The 26,373-nt window shown below is 42.5% G+C and overlaps 1 protein-coding gene across 1 annotated transcript; it reads right to left on the bottom strand.

The window, feature by feature from the left end:
* Window positions 1-24,851: 24,851 nt before the first annotated feature.
* Window positions 24,852-26,146, bottom strand: LOC145794617 (AP-1 complex subunit mu-2-like). The gene is made up of 4 exons (XM_082877029.1): window positions 26,090-26,146; window positions 25,879-25,971; window positions 25,326-25,388; window positions 24,852-25,221 (listed from the first exon to the last, which is right to left on the bottom strand). The coding sequence occupies exons 1-4, from the start codon at window positions 26,090-26,092 to the stop codon at window positions 25,027-25,029; spliced, it is 354 nt and encodes a 117-aa protein (XP_082733155.1). The 5' UTR covers window positions 26,093-26,146; the 3' UTR covers window positions 24,852-25,026.
* Window positions 26,147-26,373: the final 227 nt, after the last annotated feature.

The raw sequence follows: 26,373 nt of genomic DNA on the forward strand, positions 1-26,373 counted from the left end.
ATGGAAAAAGGGCATCTCAAACCCCTCGATCCTCAACCTCTTCCTGACCCACTCCCAGCCAGACATAACCCCGCCAAGTACTGTATGTACCATCAGCAGCGCGATCATGGCACCGACCATTGCTATCGCCTTCGTCATGAGGTCCAAAATCTCATCGACAACCGGACGATAGCACCACCTTCAGACCCCAATGACCAAACATCTCCTGCCTATCTCAACCTCATCCATACACTACCATCCACCTTCGACCCCAGCATATACATCACCCCAGCCCATCTACCTAAACCTGAGGTGTTCATTCCAGAAAGCATGGACTTATGCATGATGGATGCACCTGGACCCCAATCATCTCAAACCCGTGAACCCACTACTTCTGAGCTGAAGAGAATGATCGAAGATCTTCAGAGAACTGTGACAGATTTGGCCTCCGGGACATCGGCTCCGTCATCAACCACATCACATACCAGGGAGTTCATGTCAAAAGGTTCCCCAGTCTTGGAACGGGCTGTATTTGAGGAATGCCAATCCCTTGGCAAAGTGGAGGCAGACAGTAAGAACAAGGTAGGGACAGGCATTGGTCGCCATGAACATCTTCTGTTGGCTGTTGAGGCTTTGAAAGCGGAAGGACTAAACAAACAGCAAGTGCTTGCAATGGTTGCAAAAACTGTGGATGATATTTTTGCCACTCAAGTTGGGGGCAGTTTGAATCAAGGGGCAAGTCGGGAGAAGGGTCGTTGTATCAGAAACGTTCCTTTCAGCTATAATCCTACACTCAGAAGAGATCAACAAACCAGGCTAGCACCTGCCAAGCACTTTGCTGGTGCGTCCAGCAAAAATCCACAAACTTTGAAGTACCAACCCCGAGGTCAAAGGGTCTTCCATGCCCTCAACATGCCTTTGTCCAAAGCTTTCCAAATCCTTATAAGACAAGGCCATCTCAAACCCCTTGAGCCTCGGCCTTTCTCGAATCCTCTTCCGGCTACGCATGATGCTGCCCAATACTGTGCCTTCCATCAACAAACCGGTCATGGTACTGACAACTGCTCTCGTCTTCACCACAAAGTGCAAGATCTGATTGACAACGGGGTCATTGCCGCGCCAAGCTCTGCAAAGTCTATCGGCACTGGATCCGTGAACTTGGGGGATAATATGACCATGTGATCGGGGGATGAACCACCTGCGGGCGGCGCTCGATTAACTCCAGACGTGGGAATGGCACGCACTGTTCTGAGCAATGTGTAAATACCAGTTTTTGTGCTTTCTGACTTGGGTATTGGGTCAGTTTTGTTGTTTTGTTTTGAGTCAGTCTCTTTTGTTTTGGGTCTGTCTTGTTGTATCGAGTCAGTCCTGTTGTATAGGAGTCGGGTGATTCCGGGGGGTGTTACCTCGGGCGTCACCATTTTGTTTTATGTTTGTCTTTTCGTTTTGTCTTGAGTCTGTTTCTGCCAGGGAGCCAGTTGTGCCAACAGTTTTTTTTGAATAAAACAGCGGTGATCTTCACGCTCTCGCATTTGCTTCTGTCTTGTGCCAGTTATGCCAGAAGTTCCGAATGAGACGGCAGTATTTGACTAAAGAACTCTGTCTTTTCTATGCCTTGAAATCATTGTATCGACCTAAGTTTTTCAAAACTTTTTTGAACACTGTGGTGAAAACGAAGAGGAAGGAATTCCTCAGGATTTGCAAAACTTTGATCATTTGAGAGAAAGAGAGGCGTGCTAAGCCCTTAATGAATGAAATCATGCTTGTTAGCGTGAGTACTGAGAAGGACCCTGGCTTGATCCAGACTGGTTTCACACTATCTTCGGCGCGAGCGATTTGTCGCTTTCTTAAAAACTTTCAAAAACAAAATGTTTTGCGCGGTCCTGCGAAGACCTGTATGGAATCGCTCTTGAGATTGTGCAGCCTAGGATCGCTCTCAGCCTCGAGACTCAACCCCTTCGCTTCCAAACCTTGAACTTGAATTCAGAAGGTTCAACGGTCAACTACGATGTGAGGCCTGTGTGGCTAGATTTGAAGCAGCCCTCGAACAAGAGGCCAAGAAAGTCAGATCAAAAAGATCAAAAGATCAGAAGAAGCTTGCAAAGCTAGAATAGAAGTACCCCTCGAACTAGGGGCAAAGATATCAGACATGCTCGAAGAGCTGAAGATGAGTCCTCTTGCAAATCAATAGCCACTCTCCTGGATACGAATGGCTTCGAAACCCTATAACCATTTGGCATGGACCAAGCTACACTTTTACCCTTGAGAGGCTCGCTGGGCCGAAAACCCGGAAGGGCGACCCAGGCAAAAGTTAGAGCAAGAAAAAGAACAAAAAGAACAAAAAAAGAAAAAAGAAGAAAAAGAAAAGAAAAGAAAAAAAAAGAAAGAAAAAATGCAAAAAAAAAGGAAAAGAAAAGAAAAGAATATCAAAAAAAGAAGAAAAGAATTGAAAAAAAGAAAGAAAGAAGAACAAAGCTCGCAAGGTCGAAAACCCGTGATAGGCGCCTTGGCAAAAGTTAGAGCCTGAAAAGGAGAGGTTAATACCCGAGTGTACCTTAACCCCGAACTACGTAAGGCTTGATTCCCATCTTTGGGATACGTAGGCAACTTCATTCTGAAGTCCAGCCATAAACACTTCCAGATCGACTGTGTCCATGCGATGGTTCTGGTCATCTTTGTCTTCTCTGTATCTGAGAGTCTGGTTGTGTTCGTCGCTCTGAGGACTGACTACAATGCGCTGCGGTGCTATCCAAACAAGGGACAACTTTCCGTTGCCATTCAAAACGCCGCAGTGTCATTTCAAACAAGGGGCAACTTTCCGTTGCCATGCAGTGTCCTTCAGACAAGGGGCAATTTTCCATTGCTATGGATCTGAGATTGTGCAGCTCAAGAGTAGGTTCCGTGCTCGTTGGGCAGTGGTCTTTTGCAAAAATAGTTTTTATAGCGATCCCGGGTTTACCCTTGTTGTACAGTGATCCGGACATGTGTCCGTGGATGTTGGTAGTTGTTTATTATCTCGTTTGCATCTTTTTTACTTTGTATTTTGAGTTATAGGATGTGTTGTGCAGGTTTGTTACAGGTTGGTTGTGTTTGGGAGCCTAGTGTTGCTGCCCAGATTTTTGGACCTTCGCTCGAGCGAGGAGTTGGTCGCTCGAGCGAGATGTGAGTTCGTGTCTGGTGGGTCGAGCCAGAGTGGCTTCGCTCGAGCGAGCGATTGCGTCTGGTTCTGGACCTGAGAGTTGCATTTCTTGGCTCGAGCGAGAGTTTCTTCGCTCGAGCGGTCTGGTTTGTTCTTCGCTCGAGCGAGAAGTCTGTTGCTCGAGCGTGCTTCTGGTTGCAGACCTGAGGGTTTGAGTTGTTGGCTCGAGCAAGCATTCTTCCGCTCGAGCGCACTTCTGAGTTTTTGGCTCGAGCGAGAACTTCTTGGCTCGAGCGAGAGTTTTCTGTGTCTGGTCGCTCGAGCGACAAAGGCTTCGCTCGAGCGAGCGTGTTTTATATCAGCGGACAGTAGCGTTTTTGAACATCACTTTTTCACTTTCTTTTTCTTTTAAACCCTAGATCCGAGACTCTCTCTCTCTAAACTTACATTCTCTCTAAGATTTGATCTCCCTAGAGTGTGAATCTAGCCTAGGGCCTTTGTTAAAAAGATAGAGGGCGTTGAGAGCTTCGATTTAATCTGAAAAAGTTTGGATTTAGAGCACGTTGATCTTCGAGTCTTCATCTCCTTTTTGGCTCAAACTTCGAGGTAGGGATATCCTACTCCTCTCTATGGATTTTGTCTTTAAATTTTAGTATTTTGAGATGTTGGGGTTGGTTTGGTAATTTGGTGAAAGTTTGGGGCTTTTGTGTAATTTTACAAAAGTTGGGGTTTTATTTATAATAAACCTAAATGCATGTTTGGCATAGAGAAATGGAATAAATGTTGAATCATTGATGAAAATGGGACCTAAGGGTTGAAATGTTAATTATGGAAAATAACCTAATTACATTGTTTGATTAATTGAGATAATTAATTGTGAGAAATGAGGAAATGAAATGTTGATTGAATATCCATTTGTGCATTTATTTTCTGTTTAGAAATAACTGCTTTGGGCTATCGGTGGAGGATAGTCGTGATTGTTGTAGACAATGCATGATGATTAGGCAAACGGAAACTAATCAATGGAATGTGTCATGGATTTTGACGGTTGATAGAATACATTAATTGTATGTATTGAGTGATTGTATATATAACCAATGTGTTTGCATACGTTATGTGTAGAGGAGGAGATGGGGGATGTACTCCGCGGTTTAGGGGAAGATGGGGGATGTACCTCTAAACCGGATAGTGTTGGGAGAAGATAGGGGATGAACTCCGTAGATACAGCTATTACGCTTGTCTAGAGAAGTGTGGATATAGCTTATATGCTTATCTGTGAATGTGGATATTGTTGTTATACATATCTATTGAGAATGTGGGTATAGCTTATATGCTTATCTATGAATGTGGGATATAGTTGTTATACATATCTGTTGAGAAGGTGGATAGAGCTTATATGCCTATCTGTTGAAAAAGGGAAAAATGAAAAGTAACTTGGACTCATAAGTCGTATGACATAAATGTGTGATTTATGTGAATGTATCAGTGTTGGCCATCTATCAATTGCTAATCTTTTAGTCATTGTTCATGGTTGGTTTAGTATATTTCTATTGGGCTGTGGCTCACCCTATATGGGAATATCATTTTCAGGTACAGGTAGCATGCCACCTCCAAGGACATAGCTTGGGAGGCTAGAGGCAGACATACTTTTGTCGTTTTACTTTTGATGTATTACATGTAAATTCAAGCCAAGGGCTTAATGTGTAAATGAGTTAGTACTCTTTTTGTTGTAACCAAGTGTTAACTTGGAAAGCTATAAGCCCGTAGGGCATTTTGCTTTTGTTGATAACATGTAATACTTATGTAATGAAACTCTGATAAATGGAAGAATATGGAGCTTTTACATATCAATGCATGTCTTATTTGATGGGTTTAATGTTATTATTTTGAGGGCGTTACAACTTGGTATCAGAGCGTACCGGGTTCGAATACTTTGGGTACGTGGGAAGTGATTAGGATCACAATGGGTTTGTCTTGCTTGATAGAGACTTAGATATAGTGTTATATGCTACGTGCTTAATTGATAACATGCTTATGTGACTATGTGGGTATGGGATTTAATTTCTAGGATGTTGATTGGATCCTTGGGTTTCTAGGAGTCTTGTTGGAAAAGCACTTGATCAATGCTGTTTCTAACCGAAACTCTAGTAACGCCTCGGGACTATCATTATCCGGAAATGAAATTCGTAAGTGCTTATGTGTTTATGTGCTTATGTGGAGTGAATTACAGTTGTCCATGCATTAGGACGTGAGTGTTTAGTTTCGGCACATTTATGAATGTGCTAATGTCTGTGTTACCTTTATTAGGATGTCAGGACGAGGAAGAGGTGCTAGGCGTGGTAGACCTGCGAGGCAAGAAGTACCGTTACCGGGTGAGATTCCGGCAGTGCAGGAGGGAGTTGGCCAGGCCAATGTGGCCGAGCCAGCAGGGCAGCAGGCTATGGGTGCCTTGGCCAGAGAGATAGCAGGAGCTTTGGGTATTCTTAGAGCTGGGAATCAGGCAGCTGAGGCAAGGCCTTCTTTCTTGAAGAGGGAGTTCTTCCGGTCTAATCCAGATGAGTTTATCGGGGATCCGAAGGAGCCACTGAAGGCTGATGAGTGGTTAGAGCAAATGAGTAAGACGTTTGAGATGCTTGGCATCGAGGACGGAGCACTGAAAGTGACCTTGGCATCCTTCCAACTGAAGGGAGACGCGGGTCAATGGTGGAAGTACGAGAAGGCTCGTGTTGGTGGTACTTGGGAGGCGTTTGTGAATGCTTTTCAGGAGAGGTTTTTGTCTGCAACAGCTAGGGAGAAGCTGAGGGACCAGTTTAGCCGGCTTAAATAGTAGGGCTTGTCAGTGGCCGAGATTGAGGCTACTTTTACCAATCTGTCCAGGTTTGCACCTGAACTAGTGGCGTCCGAGGAACGTCGTTGCTATGAGTTTGAGCGGAAGTTGAGGCGGGGCCTCAAGTTGAGAGTTGGTGGGTCTTATATCCGAGAGTATAGACACCTGGTAGATGCTGCTGCTCATATGGAAATTATGATGCAGGAAGAGGAGGAAGAACAGAGGGGCTCCAAGAGGAGCCAGGATGGTCAGAGTGATGGCAAGAGACAGAGGGGTTATAACCCTCAGCAGTCTCAGGGAGCAGTTTCTAGATCGACCTTTCCAGTGCCGAGTGCAGGCTCGGGGAGAGGCAATCAGGGGGAGTTTGCTTGTTACAAGTGTGGCCAGCTGGGTCACAAGGTTTCAGTTTGCCCGCAGAAGGGTGGGGGTCAGAGAGCGGCTTCTTCTTCAGCTAGACCGCAGAGTCAGAGTTTGGACAGGGGGCAGCCCTTGTCTTGTTATCAGTGTGGACAGCCTGGGCACCTGAAGAGGTTTTGCCCGCAGTTGAGTGCCACTTCGGGAGCGTCTGGTTCTAGGCAGACGCAGGGTTTTCAGCCAGCTCAGTCTGTGCAGGCCTCGAGGGCCAATCCGGGAGCTTCGTCAGCCCAGTCCTGCTCCGAGAGGTGAGCAGGTAGATCAGGGGCCTACAGGGCGCGTGTATGCTGTTACCGCGCAGGATTTAGTACCGGCTCCATCGGTAGTGAGAGGTACTTTTCTGTTTTGTAACTCGGTTGCTAGTGTGTTGATAGACACGGGTACATCTCATTCTTTTGTATCTGCTGCATTTGCATCTGTTTTGGAATTGGAGTTAGCACAGTTAGCATCTCCTATTTGTGTGGTATCGCCTTTGGGTGGTGAGTTGATCTTGAAACAGGGTGTTAAAGGATGTGATATAGAGGTCGCCGACTATAGGCTTCCTTTTCCGTTTGTTGTCATGCCCATGAAGGGTTATGATGTTATTTTGGGTATGGACTGGCTATCGTCATACCGGGCTGTTATCGATTGCTATCGCCAGAGGGTCACGTTATGTACCTTGAGCGGGGAGTGGTTCCATTTCTTGGGAGACCGGGTTGGTTGTGTGTTGCCACCGGGGTATGATTCGCGAGGGCGAAGTGAGCTTAGTAGTCTACTTGCCAGCTTTGAGAGTAATGAGAGTGGTGAGACCCAGCTTGTGTTGCCGAGGGTGGTTTGTGAGTATTCAGATGTTTTTCCCAAAGATCTTGTTAGTTTGCCACCTCACCGAGAGATAGAGTTCTCTATTGATTTAGTGTCTGGCACGGCGCCGATTTCTATGGCACCTTACCGTTTTGCTCCAGCAGAGTTGGTTGAGTTGAAAGTTCAGCTCCAGGAATTGCTCGATAAGGGCTTTGTTCGCCCTAGTGTTTCGCCGTGGGGAGCACCGGCCCTCTTTGTTAAAAAGAAAGATGGTGCCTTGAGATTGTGTATTGACTACCGGAAGTTGAATCGGGCTACGGTTAAGAATAAGTACCCTATGCCCCGTATAGATGATTTGTTTGACCAGTTGAAGGGTTCCCGTTGTTTCTCTAAGATAGACTTGAGATCGGGTTACCACCAGTTGAGGGTCAGGGAGGAGGATATTCCTAAGACGGCATTCCGTACGCGGTATGGCCATTACGAGTTTCTGGTGATGCCATTCGGGCTTACCAATGCACCGGCACTCTTCATAGACTTGATGAACCGGATCTTCCGGGAATTCTTGGATCGGTTTGTAGTCGTTTTTGTGGACAACATTCTTATCTATTCGCCTTCTGAGGAGGAGCACGAGGAACACTTGAGAGTGGTGCTTGAGTTACTTAGAGCCCATAGGCTGTATGCCAAGTTTGGGAAGTGTGAGTTCTGGCTGAGGGAAGTCAAATTCTTAGGCCACGTAGTATCCGAGGAAGGGGTGTCTGTTGATACATCCAAGGTTGAGGAAGTGCAAGATTGGGCACAGCCTAAGAGTGTGTTTGAGATCCGCAGTTTTCTGGGATTGGCTGGGTATTACCGTCAGTTTGTGAAAGATTTCTCCAGATTAGCGTCACCATTGACTAGACTAACTCGGAAGGGAGTCAAGTTTGTGTGGAATAAGACTTGTGAAAAGTCGTTCCAAGAGTTGAAAGTTAGATTGACCACCGCTCCGGTGTTGATTATTCCGTAGAGAGGGTTGGGTTATGCGGTTTATTGTGATGCCTCACGAGAGGGTTTGGGTTGTGTGTTGATGCAAGAGGGGAAAGTGGTAGCTTATGGCTCACGTCAGTTGAAAATACACGAGAAGAATTACCCCATACACGACCTAGAGTTAGCAGCTGTGATCTTTGCCTTGAAAATTTGGAGGCACTACCTTTATGGTGAGAAGTTCGAGGTGTTCTCGGACCACAAGAGTTTGAAGTATCTGTTTACCCAGAGAGACTTGAATTTGAGGCAGAGGAGATGGATGGAGTTCATCGAGGACTATGATTTTGAGTTGCATTATCATCCGGGAAAGGCCAATGTTGTGGCCGATGCCCTTAGTAGGAAATCCATTAGTGATGTAGCTAGTATAGCCATCCGGGAATGGGAGATGTTGGGTGCACTTGGTGAGTTTGATTTGCTACTGGGCGAATCTGTTGAGGCTGCGGCCTTATTTTCTGTTGTTGTGCAGCCTACACTTGTGACACGAGTGTTAGAGGCACAGAGAGGTGACCTTGAGGTAGAATCCATCCGAGAGAAGATCTCCAGTGGGAAAGTTGAGAAGGGTTTGACGGTGTATCCCGACCAGAGTGTGAGATACCGAGACCGTTTGTTTGTACCGGAGTCTTGCCGAGAGGAAGTACTCCGAGAGTTTCACCATTCGCGCCTTGCGGTACATCCGGGAGGTACTAAGATGTATCAGGATTTGGGTCACCAGTTTTGGTGGCAGGGTATGAAGAGAGATGTGGCTGTTTTTGTATCGAAGTGCCTTACTTGCCAACAAGTGAAGGCCGAGCATCAGAGGCCAGCGGGTTTGTTGCAACCCTTGCCTATTGCCGAGTGGAAGTGGGAGCATGTCACTATGGACTTCGTTGTAGGTCTTCCGAGGACTCAGCGGGGTAGTGATGCTATTTGGGTGGTTGTAGACCGGTTGACTAAGTCGGCGCACTTTATTCCTATGCGCGTGAGAGATTCGGTGGATCATCTTGCCGACTTGTATATTTGGGACGTAGTGAGATTGCACGGGGTCCCAGTGACGATCGTCTCAGATAGAGATCCTCGTTTTACCGCCAGGTTGTGGCAGAGCTTGCAGAGTGCCTTGGGCACTAAGTTGACCTTTAGTACGGCCTATCATCCTCAGACTGACGGGCAGTCCGAGCGTACTATTCAGATCCTCGAGGATATGCTTCGGGGTTGTGTCCTGGACTTCAGTGGGACGTGGGAGAGGCACTTACCCTTGGTAGAGTTTGTCTACAACAACATTTTTCAGTCTAGCATCGGTATGGCACCGTTTGAGGCCTTGTATGGCCGACCGTGTAGGTCTCCAGTGTGTTGGGCCGAGGTGGGTGATGCACCTTTGTTAGGTCCGGAGTTGGTTAGGGAGACGACAGAGAAAGTTGAGCTTATCCGTAGGAGGCTTGTTACAGCTCAGAGTCGTCAGAAATCTTATGCTGACCGTAGAAGGAGGCCTTTGGCGTTTGAGGTAGGTGAACATGTCTTTCTGAAGATATCACCTAGGCGAGGTTTGATGAGGTTTGGGAAAAGTAGGAAATTATCCCCTCGGTTTATTGGTCCTTTTGAGATCCTTGAGAGGATTGGCGAGGTTGCTTATCGATTAGCTTTACCGCCGCAGTTGTCCGGAGTGCATGACGTGTTTCATGTGAGTATGCTTCGGAAGTATGAGCCAGATCCATCACATGTGCTGGATTGGACCGATTTAGAGGTGGATGAGGATGCCTCGTATGCGGAGAGACCGGTTCGGGTCTTGGATAGGCGGGATCAGGTCCTGCGTGGCAAGACCATTCCTTTGGTGAAAGTCTTATGGAAACATCACGGAGTGGAGGAAGCCACTTGGGAACGTGAGTTGGAAGTCCGTGAAAAATATCCGGACTTGTTTGTTGATATGTAATCTTGTATTTTAATTTTGAACTATTGTTGAACTTAAGAGCTTTTATTTTAACATTGAAAATGTTTTGGTTATTGGAAGTATGTTTTAGAACTTGCCTCATATGGAAGTTGAATATAACATTATATATGTTGAATATATTGTTGAAATTGGAAAGATAGTGCATAATGTTGTTGCATGTTGAAAGTACATATGTTGTTTACATATTGTGAAATGCCTCTTGTTTAAGGGATGGGATGACCGGTAATGGGTCGAATTGTTGAATGTCAAACTGTAACATTATCTAAAATGGAGGAAAACCTGTTTTTGAAAACTTGTGCTTAATTTCAGGGACGAAATTCTTTAAGGGGGGGAGGTTATAGCGATCCCGGGTTTACCCTTATTGTACAGTGATCCGGACATGTGTCCGTGGATGTTGGTAGTTGTTTATTATCTCGTTTGCATCCTTTTTACTTTGTATTTTGAGTTATAGGATGTGTTGGCCAGGTTTGTTACAGGTTGGTTGTGTTTGGGAGCCTAGTGTTGCTGCCCAGATTTTTGAACCTTCGCTCGAGCGAGGAGTTGGTCGCTCAAGCGAGATCTGAGTTCGTGTCTAGTGGGCCGAGCCAAAGTGGCTTCGCTCGAGCGAGCGATTACGTCTGGTTCTGGACCTGAGAGTTGCATTTCTTAGCTCAAGCGAGAGTTTCTTCGCCCGAGCGGTCTGGTTTGTTCTTCGCTCGAGCGAGAAGTCTATCGCTCGAGCGTGCTTCTGGTTGCAGACCTGAGGGTTTGAGTTGTTGGCTCGAGCGAGCATTCTTCCGCTCGAGCGCACTTCTGAGTTTTTGGCTCGAGCGAGAGTTTTCTGTGTCTGGTCGCTCGAGTGACAAAGGCTTCGCTCGAGCGAGCGTGTTTTATATCAGCGGACAGTAGCGTTTTTGAACATCACTTTTTCACTTTCTTTTTCTTTTAAACCCTAGATCCGAGACTCTCTCTCTCTAAACTTACATTCTCTTTAAGATTTCATCTCCCTAGAGTGTGAATCTAGCCTAGGGCCTTTGTTAAAAAGATAGAGGGCGTTGAGAGCTTCGATTTAATCTGAAAAAGTTTGGATTTGGAGCACGTTGATCTTCGAGTCTTCATCTCCTTTTTGGCTCAAACTTCGAGGTAGGGATATCCTACTCCTCTCTATGGATTTTGTCTTTAAATTTTAGTATTTTAAGATGTTGGGGTTGGTTTGGTAATTTGGTGAAAGTTTGGGGCTTTTGTGTAATTTTACAAAAGTTGGGGTTTTATTTATAATAAACCTAAATGCATGTTTGGCATAGAGAAATGGAATAAATGTTGAATCATTGATGAAAATGGGACCTAAGGGTTGAAATGTTAATTATGGAAAATAACCTAATTACATTGTTTGATTAATTGAGATAATTAATTGTGAGAAATGAGGAAATGAAATGTTGATTGAATATCCATTTGTGCATTTATTTTCTGTTTAGAAATAACTGCTTTGGGCTATCGGTGGAGGATAGTCGTGATTGTTGTAGACAATGCATGATGATTAGGCAAACGGAAACTAATCAATGGAATGTGTCATGGATTTTGACGGTTAATAGAATACATTAATTGTATGTATTGAGTGATTGTATATAGAACCAATGTGTTTGCATATGTTATGTGTAGAGGAGGAGATGGGGGATGTACTCCGCGGTTTAGGGGAAGATGGGGGATGTACCTCTAAACCGGATAGTGTTGGGAGAAGATAGGGGATGAACTCCGTAGATACAGCTATTACGCTTGTCTAGAGAAGTGTGGATATAGCTTATATGCTTATCTGTGAATGTGGATATTGTTGTTATACATATCTGTTGAGAATGTGGGTATAGCTTATATGCTTATCTGTGAATGTGGGATATAGTTGTTATACATATCTGTTGAGAAGGTGGATAGAGCTTATATGCCTATCTGTTGAAAAAGGGAAAAATGAAAAGTAACTTGGACTCATAAGTCGTATGACATAAATGTGTGATTTATGTGAATGTATCAGTGTTGGCCATCTATCAATTGCTAATCTTTTAGTCATTGTTCATGGTTGGTTTAGTATATTTCTACTGGGCTGTGGCTCACCCTATATGGGAATATCATTTTCAGGTACAGGTAGCATGCCACCTCCAAGGACATAGCTTGGGAGGCTAGAGGCAGACATACTTTTGTCGTTTTACTTTTGATGTATTACATGTAAATTCAAGCCAAGGGCTTAATGTGTAAATGAGTTAGTACTCTTTTTGTTGTAACCAAGTGTTAACTTGGAAAGCTGTAAGCCCGTAGGGCATTTTGCTTTTGTTGATAACATGTAATACTTATGTAATGAAACTCTGATAAATGGAAGAATATGGAGCTTTTACATATCAATGCATGTCTTATTTGATGGGTTTAATGTTATTATTTTGAGGGCGTTACAACTTGGTATCAGAGCGTACCGGGTTCGAATACTTTGGGTACGTGGGAAGTGATTAGGATCACAATGGGTTTGTCTCGCTTGATAGAGACTTAGATTTGCTACATACCCAGTTGTAGCGCAACCCTTCCGTGGGAGGAATTCACTAGCTGTGAGCGGAAGAAAGAGAATCTAGCAGAATGCTAGGGGTACGAGTCCACAATGTGCTATTTTTCCATCAACCACCCAGGGGAGGGATGAAAAATGAGAAATCGAAGAATAGAGAGATGTGTGATGAGAGGAAAAGTGAGAAAAGGGCTTTTTCAGAAAAAAACAGAGCTTGAGGGCCAAGTGATGTGAGAACCACAAATGAAAAAGGGTGGGAAACACTACCCGGTGAAACAGGCTCCCTGTGTACGTCTGAGTGTCGTGTCTTTTTGTTTTATCTCGATTCTTGTTTTGAGTCGTTTCGAGTGTTACTCGATATGTCTAGGTTGTGTGCCTTTTATTTCCTTGTTGAGTCGTTTTGCTGTGTTCAGTTGTAGGCTCAATACTCGGTCGAGAACTCATTTCTCAATTTCAAAAAATCATCTTGTGCTCAGAGTGCTGTGCCATTCTCCACATTTGTGCAAAACAGCATTTGTTCTTTCATAAAACTACAGGGTCCACCCCCGATAAGTGTGAACGGTAAAACAAGGACCTATCTGAAGCTATATAAGTTCCGGACTGCAAAGCAAAAGAAAATAGGGAAAATTTTGAGCATCTGAGTGTGTTTCACCTTCAGAAAATTCTGAGATTGCATTCCATATGTCCCTCTTCAGGCCTTGTCAGTGCTTTGAAGAATGAGTGTGCCTCTACTCCAAGCTTAAGCATGCTTCAAGTCAGAATGGCAATTAAAGCAGCAGCAACAGATGTTATCTCTCGCCAATATGAACAGGGTGTGCCCTTTTTGAGCTAAGTGTGTTGCAAAGTCCTCTAAGAGGTAAATCAGAGGCACCAGAGTACATATTTGATGCTCCTCTACTACATAGAATGTGAACTTTCATATACACTGTTGTTGCACGCGTGCCGCGCATCGTTATGATTCATGCATAGAATATGCTTGCTTTCGATTCCGCATAGAATATGCTTTGCTTGTTTCATGCATAGAATATGCTTGCTTTCAATATTGCGTAGAATGTGCTTTCATACTTGCATAGAAAATGCTTGTATCTTTTGCATGGAAAATGCCCCCATACTTGCATAGAAGATGCATTTTATCGCACTGTTTTGTGCATTTCAAATCACTCATGCTGTTTAGCGTATCGCACTGTCTTGTGCATTTCAAATCACTGGCGCTGTTTAGCGTATCGCACTGTTTTGTGCATTTCAAATCACTGGCGCTGTTTAGCGTATCGCACTGTCTTGTGCATTTCAAATCACTCGCGCTGGTTAGCGTATCGCACTGTCTTGTGCATTTCAAATCACTCGCGCTGTTTAGCGTATCGCACTGTCTTGTGCATTTCAAATCACTCGCGCTGTTTAGCGTATCGCACTATCATGTGCATTTCAAATCACTCGCGTTGTTTAGTGTATCGCACTGTTTTGTGCAGTTTACATTCGCATTATTTTGCGCACCTCCATCGCACTGTCTTGTGCATTTCAAATCAATCGCGCTGCTTAGCGTATCGCACTATTTTGTGCATTGTACCATTCACGCTATTTTGCGCATCGCACTGTTTTGTGCAGTTTATCATTCGCGCTATTTTGCGCACCTCAATCGCACTGTTTTGTGCAGTTTATCATTCGCGCTATTTTGCGCATCGCACTGCTTTGTGCAGTTTATCATTCGCGTTATTTTGCGCACCTGCATCGCATTGTCTTGTGCATTTCAAATCAATCGCGCTGCTTAGCGTATCGCACTATTTTGTGCATTGTACCATTCGCGCTATCTTGCGCACCTTATCTGTATCGCACTGTTTTGTGCATTCACTCTGCATCGCACTGTCTTGTGCACTCCCTGGTCCAGAAGACCTTGAATCCTCTGGTCTAAGGAGACCTTAAATCCTGCATCATCATTCGCGCTATTTTTGCGCATCGTACTTGCATTTTACTTGCATTTCTTCGCACTGTCTTGTGCACTCCCTGGTCTAGGAGACCTTAAATCCTCTAAAGGTGCAATTCCTTTGGTGTTTGTCGTGCCCGAACGACTTCCGGTGGTCTGGTATAGCCACCTTCCTGTGTTCGCGGTGAGTTCCTAAGAGACCAACTGAGACGGTGGAAACTAGAGTTCGAATGGCTTATGCCTAGAACGCAAAGGTTCGGGATTTCCGAGACTAAAGTTTGGTTTAAATACCCATGGGTATATCCTCGGCTTGAAATCTGTATGGCAGCCCCATAGATTGAGATAGCATCTGTATGCACCTCAATTCTGGATACTGATCCAACCTAGTCTGTCACCCTGTTGGAGAATAGGGAAAGCTGTGACCATAGTCAGGGAGAAAAGTAGTACCTGTGGTTCAACCAAGAAGAAGCGAGAGATCCCCAGCACCATCAGGCACGATATTGTACGTACGGTTCATTTGAGGCTGGTGCGACCAGACGAATCGCGCAGGTATCATATCTTCTCCGTGTGAGACGCGACGAGAATTGAATAAATCTCTGCATTCTTAACTGCATGAAATATAGTTGTTGCTTTGCATTCTTGCTTAAAACTGTTGCATCTATTGTGAATATGTGCTTCATTACAGCTTGCTGCATTTGCATGACCTTGAGCTACCTTTGGCTTCTTGCATTGTCAGTTGCATTTTGCCTCTGCCTGCAGGCATGCCTGCGGGCACATTTGTGTGTTTGTCTAAGTCTTCGGCCTTGTCAAAAATGGGTCGTCTCTCGGCTTTGACATTCACTCCCGTCACTTATGACTTTCGAGTTCTGTCAAAGAGGGGCAACTGTAGACACCCCATTTTTGACCGACCTTAAGACTCAGACGTCATCAATTGAGCGCTTGGTGATGTTGCATATTTTGCTCGTTCGGAAGTTTCAGAGTCTTAGCTGCGAGCCTTGCCTCCGGACTTCCGGACTCTTTTGTACTTTGCCTTGATTTTTGAACCAGGCCCTATTTTCTCTATTTTCTCTTCCCGAAGGGAGGGAGAGGTCTCGTAGATCTTCTCTCAGTGGCCGTAGGCTACGTTTCGTGGTCGTAGGCTATTTTGCCCATTTGGAGTCCGGTTTTCGGTTTTTCGGAGCCGTTGGCCGTGTGCCTCGGTTCGGGACCGCTTAACCATCTCCGTTTGCTCCGGTCTTTGGCATACATCTTATTTACTCCCTTTTGAGGAACACTGTGGTCCGAGAGACCAACTTCGTCGTCGAACACCACTTCCGGTGCCTAACAGTCAGTTTTCGGGGCCTCGAGCTGCGCGTTTCGGCCCCCGAACCTTCATTTTGCATCGGTTTGGGCTCATTTTTGGTGGAGACCTCATTTTCATTGTCAGAAAGCTTGTAGGAGGGTGGGAGGCCAGCAATTTTGCTGAAAAAACAACTTCTTTTTGGTCAAAAGTGGTTCAGCATGAATCCGGGAAGGAGAAAAATCTGCGCGGCTTCACCGAAACGGGCGTAACCCTTTGCACAAGAGGAATTAAGATATGAGGCCACCACCATTGGAAAGCTTACTTCTGGGGCTTCATTTTGCACTCAAGAATCTCCTAAGTCCAAGTCCGGGGGGGGGGAGATGTGGTTGGTTGAAGTCCGGTTGGACTGAATCTGGACGGCTTCACGGAAAAGGGCATAACGTTTTCTATAAGAGGAATTTTAATGCAAGGTTTGCGCCATTGGAAATCTAACTTCTGGGGCTTCATCCTAGGGGGTGACCAGCCACTTTTTCCCCTTTGACCTGGCCAGCCGGCCACATTTTTCTGGCCGGCCGGCCACTTACCTGGTGGATGACTTTTTTTCCCCTTTTAAACTGGCCGGCCATTTTTGCCCCTATGAGTGCATTCCAGCCATGTATTTCTTTTTACACTTCACCCATGTCCGAGGGTTTGGCACTTTTGGAGGAAAACTTGACTCATTTTCCCTCCATTTCCCTTCCCCCCTTTTTCGCCCTCTTTGGCCTATATATCAGCAGCTCCAGCTGCTGGTTTAGGGTTACAAAATTCCCCCCTAAGCCCTTGCCTTGTATCTCTCTTCCTCTATACTCCCAAGCTCAAAACCTTCAAGTCCAACACCCTTCTCTACACCACCACCTAGCACCATACCTCCAACCTCCTTTGCAGCCACTTGAAGCCGATTTCCAGAGCTAAGGAGGCATCTTTTCTCAAGCCAAGAAGTGTTGAAGTTTGGTCTACATGGGTGAGCAACACTTCCCCCTTTTTTTAAGCTTATTTTTGCATGCTATCTAAGCCGTTCTTGCTTGCTGTTTTGGGCTCCGACCCTAACTGGAACTAGGCTTATTTTGAGCCATTCTTCATGTTTGTTTAAGGGCCTCACACTGTTTGAGGCCTCCTTGTTGCACTTGCTTCATTATCCCTCTTGTATGCCTATTCCTTGTGTAGTATTTTTGGCCTACGTGTAGACTGTTTTGAGGCATGTCATAAACTGTAAAGTTGCTTATTTTGAGCCCTTCTTCAATATTGTTGAAGGGCTTATCACTGTTTGTGGCCTCCATTTGCCACTTGCCATTATATCTCTCTTTTGGCCATATTTTTGCATGATTTATTAGCCTCTTTTGCTTCTGTTTTTGGACTCTGGTACGAACTGAAAATGACCTTATTTTGACCCCCTCTTAATGTTTCATTAAGGGTCTTTCATGGTTTGAGGCATCCTTTATACACTTTGTGTTATATCTCTCTTTTTGGCCTCATTTTGCATAGTATATTAGGCTTGCATGCATACTGTTTTGGGTCCGGACATCAACTGTAAAGTGCAATATTTTTGGCCCCTCTTCAACATTGTTGAGGGGCCCCTTTGTGTTTGAGGCCAGAAACCACCACCTGCTTCTTTGTCCCTCATTTTGGCCCATTTCTTGCATGAGAGCTTAGCCATACCTGTGTTGGTTTTTGGGGTTTGTTGTAAACTGTAAAATATCATATTTTGTGTCCCTCTTCAACATTGTTGAAGGGCCCTCATCCGTTTGAGGTCTTCAACTGTGACTCACTTCTTTATCCCATATTTAGGGCCATTTTTGCATGCTAGTTTTGACCTATTTGTGTTTGCTGTTTGGCCTTGCTTAGAACTGTAAACATACTTATTTTGGGGCTTCCTTGAATCTGTCTTCGCATGTCATAAGCAAATAATGCATGCTTGATGTAGCCACAAGTCATTTCATGTGCTTAATCTTGCATTTCGGGACCATTTCATGCATCGGGTGTCATTTTGCCATCTTTCGGGGCTGTTTTGCATCACTTATTGCCTCTAAAATTTTTATGCTTGTATGCCATATTCCATGCCTTGCCATGTCTCGATAGAGTGGCATTTTGTGCCTTAGGGTCGGTCCTCGGTTTGCGTGCATGTGTGCACGCATTCCGAGTTGTCTCATTTTCATCTCTTAGCCTCCTATGTGAGTGTGGCTGAGGTCCACTCATGTTGGTGTAAGTCCATTGTGCATCGTGTATGCCATTTCATTTCATAGCATTGTGTATGCTAGGTTGTGTGTTAGCGCATTGTGTGTGACATGTTACCTCGTGCATTGTGTATGCCATTTCATAGCATTGTGCATGCTAGGTTGTATATTAGTTGCATTCATGCATATCATGCATATTGCATTGTGCTTGGGATAGGAGTTAGCCCGAGCACGGGAAACGAGGTACGTTTCGTACTCCGAGTGACGGAACGTGTCTCAATTCCCAGTCACCGACACTCCGGATTATCCATGATGGAGTTTGGTTTTAGTTGAGTTTTCATGTGCATTCATTCTATATTGAGTAATGCAAATCGACTCCTCGGGCATCATGCATCGATATGCGTGATTGGTGGCACGAGGATCGAGGCATGCATACATCTATGAAAATACATTGCTATGCCCCTTTCCTGCTCTCTGTTGCAGCAAATCAAGAATTAGCAACCTTCTGGAGCTTGGCGCGCTTTCCAAGAATAATTGTAAAACAGAGGCTAATCGGGGCATCCCAGTGGATTTCCGCGCAAGGCAGCCGAGACATGCATCATCCATTATCTGAAGAAGAGTCAAGGCAGTCCCTGGCTTGCATGCCAGTTTATTATTTTTCTTAGTTAATTTGTAAATTAATTAGGAATTTGTATTTATTTGGACTGTATTATTTAGACTGTACTATTCATTCGGACCCTCTGCGCGAGGGCACAACTGTAATAAGTGTGCGTGTGTGTGTTGTATGTCTTCCAACCCCACGTCTTTCTCCCTTTTATTTATCCGTTTATGATGGTTAGATTAGGGCATATTTCAATTAGCATACAGTATGATAGCATGTTTGCATTCATTCATCTATTTTGCATGCACCGGGCTCAGCGCATCATACTAACTGCATTGTATTTCAATTTCAAAGTTGAATACATGTTAGCTGTAGCATTTCGTATGCCATGTCTAGAATAGCCGAGCCTGCTATAGTTGCACTTTTGCATGTGTTGCATTAGGCATTTCTGTATAATTAGGATCATACATGGATTTCTAATAAGTTTCTGTTTTGGCTTGGAGTACTCGGTAAGTTTTATGCTTTAGCATCCTTGCATGCGTGTGAGTGACTGCCATGATAGCATGCTTACCATAAGGCTAATTGCTTATGTGATATATCTGCCTGAATGCCTGTGGGTGAAGGTTGGGTTATTTGAATTGGAACAATTCATCAAATGTGTGTTTTAAGCCCACTAGATAGTGGCAAAATCATGTTTTCTAAGCCCACCTGAGGGTGGCAAAATCTGCATCTTTAAGCCTACTTGCGAGTAGCAAACCATCTTTCCAAAAAACAAACATGAAATGTTTTGTTCCAATTCAGGCGATCTAGTCTATACTTGTATGCTGTGCGCATCACATAGTAAATCTAGGCTAATAACCGAAATAAGAACACATAATGTTTTCAAAAATAGATATTATGGTTAGTAGAGGCCGATCTTGGATCGGGCGAGCGGGGGTGCTCACGAAGTGACCTTCCCCAATCGTACCCAAGTTCCCGAGCCGAGGCAACTTTGGTGATGACGGACACGTGGCCTTAGGCAAACGAGTCAAGGTTTCCTAAATTTCCCCAAAATAAAACATTTAGGTGGCGACTCTGTATCTGGCAAAGCAGTCCATGTTTGGCACTTCTTTCAAAAATCTGTTTTCTCAAAACGATTTGCCGGATTTGGACTCTTTGGTTCAGACTTAGAACCGTGACAATTTTAGAGTCCTGAGCTTTAGTGACCCCAAATGAACAGAACAGGACTCACCCTCCCAAGGCGTTCGGGGACGTCCACACTAGGTAAAGCTTTATAGCTTAGTAGCACAAGGCCATGAGTTTGGGGTTGTTCTTCATCAACATAGCAGTCGTAGGACAAATGGAGAGATTGACTAGTCTTGTTCAATTTTTATTGTGGGAAATTAAGGACATTAAGAAGCTTAAAGAAGTGCAGAAAATAAAGAGCCAAGAGTTAAGGGCAGTTCATGAACACAGTAGTCATTGGACAACCGAAGAGAACAATTAGGCTTCTTCAATCGGGTTTGTTGGCTTAAAGAAATTTAGAAATTTAAGAAAATAAACATATATCAATATATAAAACTCACCCAGCAGCAAATTAACCAAAAAAGAGAGAATGAAATAATACTCTAGTAACACCTCAGCTGATATGTATCCCTATAATGTCACCCACATTTCTTCCTTTGAATACTCCAAAAAAGGCCAAAAGCAAAGTTGCATACAAGTATTAGTTATTATGTTCCCATTATTGATGTTGGAAAATACTTATTGAGGTACTTCAGGCAAATACATACAGAATAAACATGTGAAATGACCATTTGGCTGGAGACAACAAAAAATATTATTACTTCTATACAAAAGTACAATTTCTTCTCCATACACAAAAATATCTCTGCAAGTCCACGTAGTGAAGTTATCTCCAAAAAACAAAAAAAAAAATATTAGAATTGGACCCAAAAATACACAAAACCATCGGTGCTTATTAATGAATGCCAATGCCATTTCAGAGAGGATATTAGAACATGTGATAAAAATAATAACACACATGTGTACGTTCACAAAATTAGCAAGTTTAAAACATTCCGTCAGTTGTCACAAGTTCTATTTATAATGGGAAAGCTGCCCGTGAGAGTCAGACGGAGGTTCGGGGGATGTTTTGAAGTTTCGCCCCCGAAACGCCTTTTTCCGACTAAGTTTTGGGCGTATTCGTCTCTACATCCCAACCTATAGGTCCGAATAATATTCCGTCAGTTGTCACAAGTCATATTTGGCATGGGAAAACTATTCGTTTTGGCCACACGGAGGTTCGGGGACTCTTTTGAATTTTCGCCCCCGAAACGCCATTTTTCGACTAAGTTTTGGGCGTATTCGGCTCTAAATCCCAACCTATAGGTTTGAATAACATTTCGTCAGTTGTCACAAGCCCCATTTGGCATGGGGAAGCTTCTTGTGTCGGCCAAACGAAGGTTCGGGGGCTATTTTGAATTTTCGCCCCCGAAACGTCATTTTTCGACTAAGTTTTGGGCGTATTCGGCTCTAAATCCCAACCTATAGGTCCGAATAATATTCCGTCAGTTGTCACAAGTCATATTTGGCATGTGAAAACTGTCTGTGCAGGCCATATGTTTCTTAAAATTTACTAAGGTTCATATGTTTCTTATCCTATTTGTCAAGGGAATTTTCTAAGGTTCATATGTTTCTTATCCTAGTAGTTCAAGAGATTTATTTCTAAATTGAATATGATGCAATTAGTTTCCACGACAATATTACAAACATCTTAGCTAAGATTTGTTCTGCAGATAGCACAAGGAACAGTCCAGAATATACCCGACAATGGTGATCAAATCCATCCACACATTTATCATAACTTCTGCAGTGTTTGCTGAACTTGCGCACCTGCAGCATGAAATGCATCTAGTGTAAATTAAAAAAGCCAAGATAGACATATTCTTGAAACACAACTAATAAGGCTTTGAGGTGAAGTAGGTGAGAGGGTAAGGCAGTAGATGGATGCTGGCAATGCAGGTTATAGCCTTCAATGTCACAGTTGAGTGGAGGCAAAGTTGGTATTGATTAGATGCCATTATTACATTGATCATAAAGCTTGGTAAGGCAGTCTAAGTGAAGAAGTTGGTATTGATTAGATGCCATTAGATGCCATTCTTGAAATACAACTTATTTTTTTAATCTGGAGTTCTCTGGCTGTTGAGTGAAGAAGTATCATTCCAAAGGAGACATCCTAGTGGCCTATGGTCCTCCTATCTCCTTTCCAGACGGACCCAAATTTGAATCCAATTAGTTTCATGTCCTTTACATGTCATCATGATTTTCATAGCTCCTCCTTCCACCCCCAAAAAAATAGTAATAATCATAATAATGAAGTTGTGTGAATATGATATGATAGCAGTAGTTGGCACTATTAACATAATAACACAAAAGAAAGCACAAGATGAATGAGAATTGAACCGTCAAACTATTTCATGAAAAAGTATGTCATGATTAATTTCTCTTCATTCTTTCTTTTTTTTTCCCCCTTAAAAAAGGAAGCATGCTAAAAGGAATTATAAAACTTGTATAAATAGGTCTTGCTTTTCTTGTATAAAATAGATGGAATTCATAAGAACTAATTCCCAGATCAACTATTCATTTTCCAAATGCTATTGAAAAAATAAATGCTAAAAGCGCAAGCCCATAATTCAAATCAAATAAATCCACTTACCACCAGCAAATAAGTGCCAAACAAGGCATACTCCCAGATTTGGCCTCCAAGGAAAGGGGCAAAGAAAGCATAGAATGTGACAACCAACAAGCAAAATACAATAATTGCAACAACCTACCAAAGAAAAAGAACAAATTTTAACAAATAATCATGTGCTAAAATGAAAACGCAAACACTTGTTCGAACTCAAAATCGATAAGATAGCCAACTCCATTAGAGTAAAAATATAACTCAAAATAGACACTTCAATAGATGTCGTTATCATGTCATTAGTGGGAGAGGGGGGAAAAACATGTTTATACATAAACCATGAACCTGAAATCAATGAAAAAGATAAACCGTAATCAAGTGATGTTAAAACCACCATGAGGTTATCTTTGTGACTATGGTAGTGCACATAAAATAGTTTCTACAATATATCTTAATAAGTACTTAGGGAGATAAACAATTTCCGTTTATCAGTATAATAAGTTACTGCAGAAGCAGCTTTTATATCTAATCTAAACATGAAATGAATGCCCAGAGATAAGAATAATTTCCATCTTCAACACAATAGAATTTCACAAAAGCCACATCATAATTTCTTCATTCTGAGTTGAGTTTAGGCAATCATATTAAAACTCATAGAGAACCCCACATCACAATAACTTCGATTATAAAACAACTTGATCAAAAATAAATGTAAAGAAAAACACACACAAAACAAACAAACAAGCAAATAAAAATCTTATTAGAATCATGTAGTTAATATTAGAGGCAGCAATGGTGGGTTTTGGATCAGTGATGACAATAGGGAAAAAAAGAAGAAGAAAATTTCACATGAAGTATTATGTTATCATGTTTAGGGTTAGTTTAAGTTTTATTCTGTGGAGTCTTTGTTAGCTCTAGAATATTCTAATTGGTCAAAATTCCTTAAGCTTATAGAAATATGGGAAGTCTATCACCTGTCAAAATTTTGTAACTAAAAAGGCAAAACAAAAACATCAAGCTCTAGACATCCACAATATTATTAAAATATATATATTTAAAGGATCTGGGTTTGTTTACTTTAGTCATTAATAAATAAGTATTGTAAAACTAGGGTCACAATGTACTTCGTTCCTACAAATGAAGAGAATCCACCAAGCCGACGAAATTATCCATGTCAAGTATAACCTTCCCTAAATCTAACTATACCAACAAAAAGAACCTCTCAAGCCTATAAAGGGGTTGTTCAACTCCTCAAAAGGTCTTCCTGTTACGCTCTCTTAAAATGAGCCACATCAAATGTAATGGAGCTAATCACAAAAGGCCCTCCTCCTCTGCCTCCACACAAACTAAACAAAACAAGACACGTGTTTATAAGATTTGTCAAACTGATCAATGAAAACAAAAAAGAAATCAAGATTTTTGGCTTTTCTTTAAGAAAAAAAATAAATTAACCACACATATATGGAGTAGTTCACAGCATTACTTTCCACTCAAGCAGGATATGAAAGATGCAATAAAAGAATATACAATTCTACACCTTTAAAGAAAAAAAGAAAAAGAAAACCAGACAATTCAAGTGAGTCTACAGATAGCTTGATCCAGAAGAGAGATTGAGAATTATCCGGTTGGCTTAGTCTGCAAGTACAACATAGAAAACAATGCGTCAACCATCAAAGAGTAATTTTAACTTGGACGAGAGAGGTCAGATTACAAGGGTTGGACCAACCAACCAAAGCTGAGTTGATGGACATTCTTTGAATGAGGTGATGGACAGATAGCTGGATGCGGACTCAGTATTTGTGGTGAGCACAGAAACAATAACGAGTGAATGAGGTGATGGACATTCTTTGAACTGGTCTCTAATTAATAGATTGCAGTATAATAAAGAGAACTAAGTGCTCCGGGCAAGTTGATTTTGTTCAATTTCTTTGGTTTCTATGAGACCGGAGGCAATTGGTTCAAAGTGATGTCTAATAGCAGCTCCTGTGTATTGAGAACAATATTCCTACACATTTTATTCTCCTCCACAAACTTATGAGAGTATCATTCATACATTTTTCCACCAAGAAAGCTCTGATATTATTTGCAGCGAAAAACATTAGCAATTTATTTGATTTCTTTTATATTAACCATGATGTATTCAAACTAATACATGGAGTTTGTTAGTTAAATCTAAATGGATATATACAACTATGACCAAAGGATTATTGACAACCATTAAACTACTCTATTCACAATTAATTTAAAGGAATGGAGAATTGAAGAATTGGAGAAGTACCTCAAATACCCATTGCAACTGAAGAACCAAAATGAATCTCAATGGGCCTATGTGGCCAAACACCACCCTTACAGAACAGCTCAAATCCCAATATTGACATGTTAGTATTCAACATAAAATGTTATTTGTCAAGGACCAATCTGGCCAAGCTGCCTTCTAGTATTCTAATCAAACCTTAATCTGCATATCTATACATCCATATGACAGACTCCAGACCTTAGGGTCTGGATGCAACAAGCAGATAAGGCAATGTGATCAACTCTTTAGTTAGTATATAGATAATTAGTGAGCCTAGCATGATATCTTAATTTTAGGATTATAATAAACTCAAACCAGTAAACCCTCCAGCAGAGCGAAGAATTTTTGGATTCTATAATTACTCAAGGATTCAACCCGTGTTCTTCCATGAAACACAAAAATACACGTACTTCATTCTAAATAATCCAGTGGCTTCAATATCAGTTAATATCTCTCACAAGAATACACGTACTTCATTCTTTTTATAATTTATGCCGTCACTGCGCCAAGACACAGCATTTGTCACAGCCATAGGTGGCCTCTGTGTCACTTCCATCCTATAAGCATCGGTCTTAATAAATTCACTTAGAATCTTTGCTTCAGTGTATTGAGGGTAGCCAAAGTCCATCATCTCATCAAGTAGTTCGTACTACCAAATGAAAAAGCATCAGTAAAGCTTCTTCCAAACAATTATTAGTATCACAATCAAAACAAAAGACCTTGATAGAAAAAAGAATTGATAAATTAACTTACCACTACAACAAAGTTATGTCTAAGTGGTTCCTCTTCTAACTCTTCAAAATAATGCTTAAAGACCTGCCAACCAAAACATGTATAATTAAATTTGCAAAACTAATTCATCAAAGAAGTTAATGATTTTTTGTCCTCTCAAAGCATCTACAGGCAGACAGCACCAAAACAGACTTGGTCAACATTTGTCCTCACGCTTTTATCTAAAAAATGCTACTAAAAAATAATTAACAAACCAACCCCTTCATATCAACCCCAATCAATTGATACAAAAATATCCAAACCATTTAGCCAATTACCCACAGTGATGCATTGGCAGAGTTACCAGCATAAAAATTCCCATTAATCCAAAACAAATGAACACAGATGAGATGATCTTAAAAAAAAATTGAGCTTTTGAAGCAAATTCAGTATCAAAGGAACATCAACTTCAGTTTCTATCACTGGCATAGCAATTCAAATCAATCATAAACATTCATGCACACAGTTACATGTAAGTACAGAGAAAGAGAGAGAGAGCGAGCGAGAGAGAGAGAGAGAGAGAGAGAGAGGAGACCTTGGGGCAGCATTTGCCGCAGTTGGAGCAACGGATGAACTTGACATGGCCACGGGCGTGCTTGTTGCGGCCGCCATTCCTTCGCTTGAAAGTCTGCACAAAAACAGAGATACATACATATATAGATTCAGAGTTTTGATTGATTGATTGATCGATAATAATTGGTAGCAAAACTGAGAAATCAGTATCTCTAATCAGCGATCTGTCTTACCATCTTGATCGGTAGCCTCTGGTTCACTGCCCAAACCCTTGCTTCAAGGTTCTGCCTCGATGGCTGTCTAGGGCTTTTTTTGTTTTGTTTCTGAGGGTAGGGGAACACTGTGGGTAATGATCACTTGTGTGTGATACTGTTGCCTACAGATAAACACGCGGGTCCGAATTAATGAAGTGGCGCGCGAGTTGAAATTTCAACCTTTACCGACTAATTTTCTACTTAGTCGGGAAAGGAATGAATTATCACTCAACAGCGACGAAAGTTTTGGTCGCTAAAAGTCA

The sequence above is a fragment of the Camellia sinensis genome, chromosome 7, assembly GCF_055761805.1.
Source record: "Camellia sinensis isolate YWXY chromosome 7, ASM5576180v1, whole genome shotgun sequence".
In the NCBI taxonomy this organism is placed as follows: Eukaryota; Viridiplantae; Streptophyta; class Magnoliopsida; order Ericales; family Theaceae; genus Camellia; species Camellia sinensis.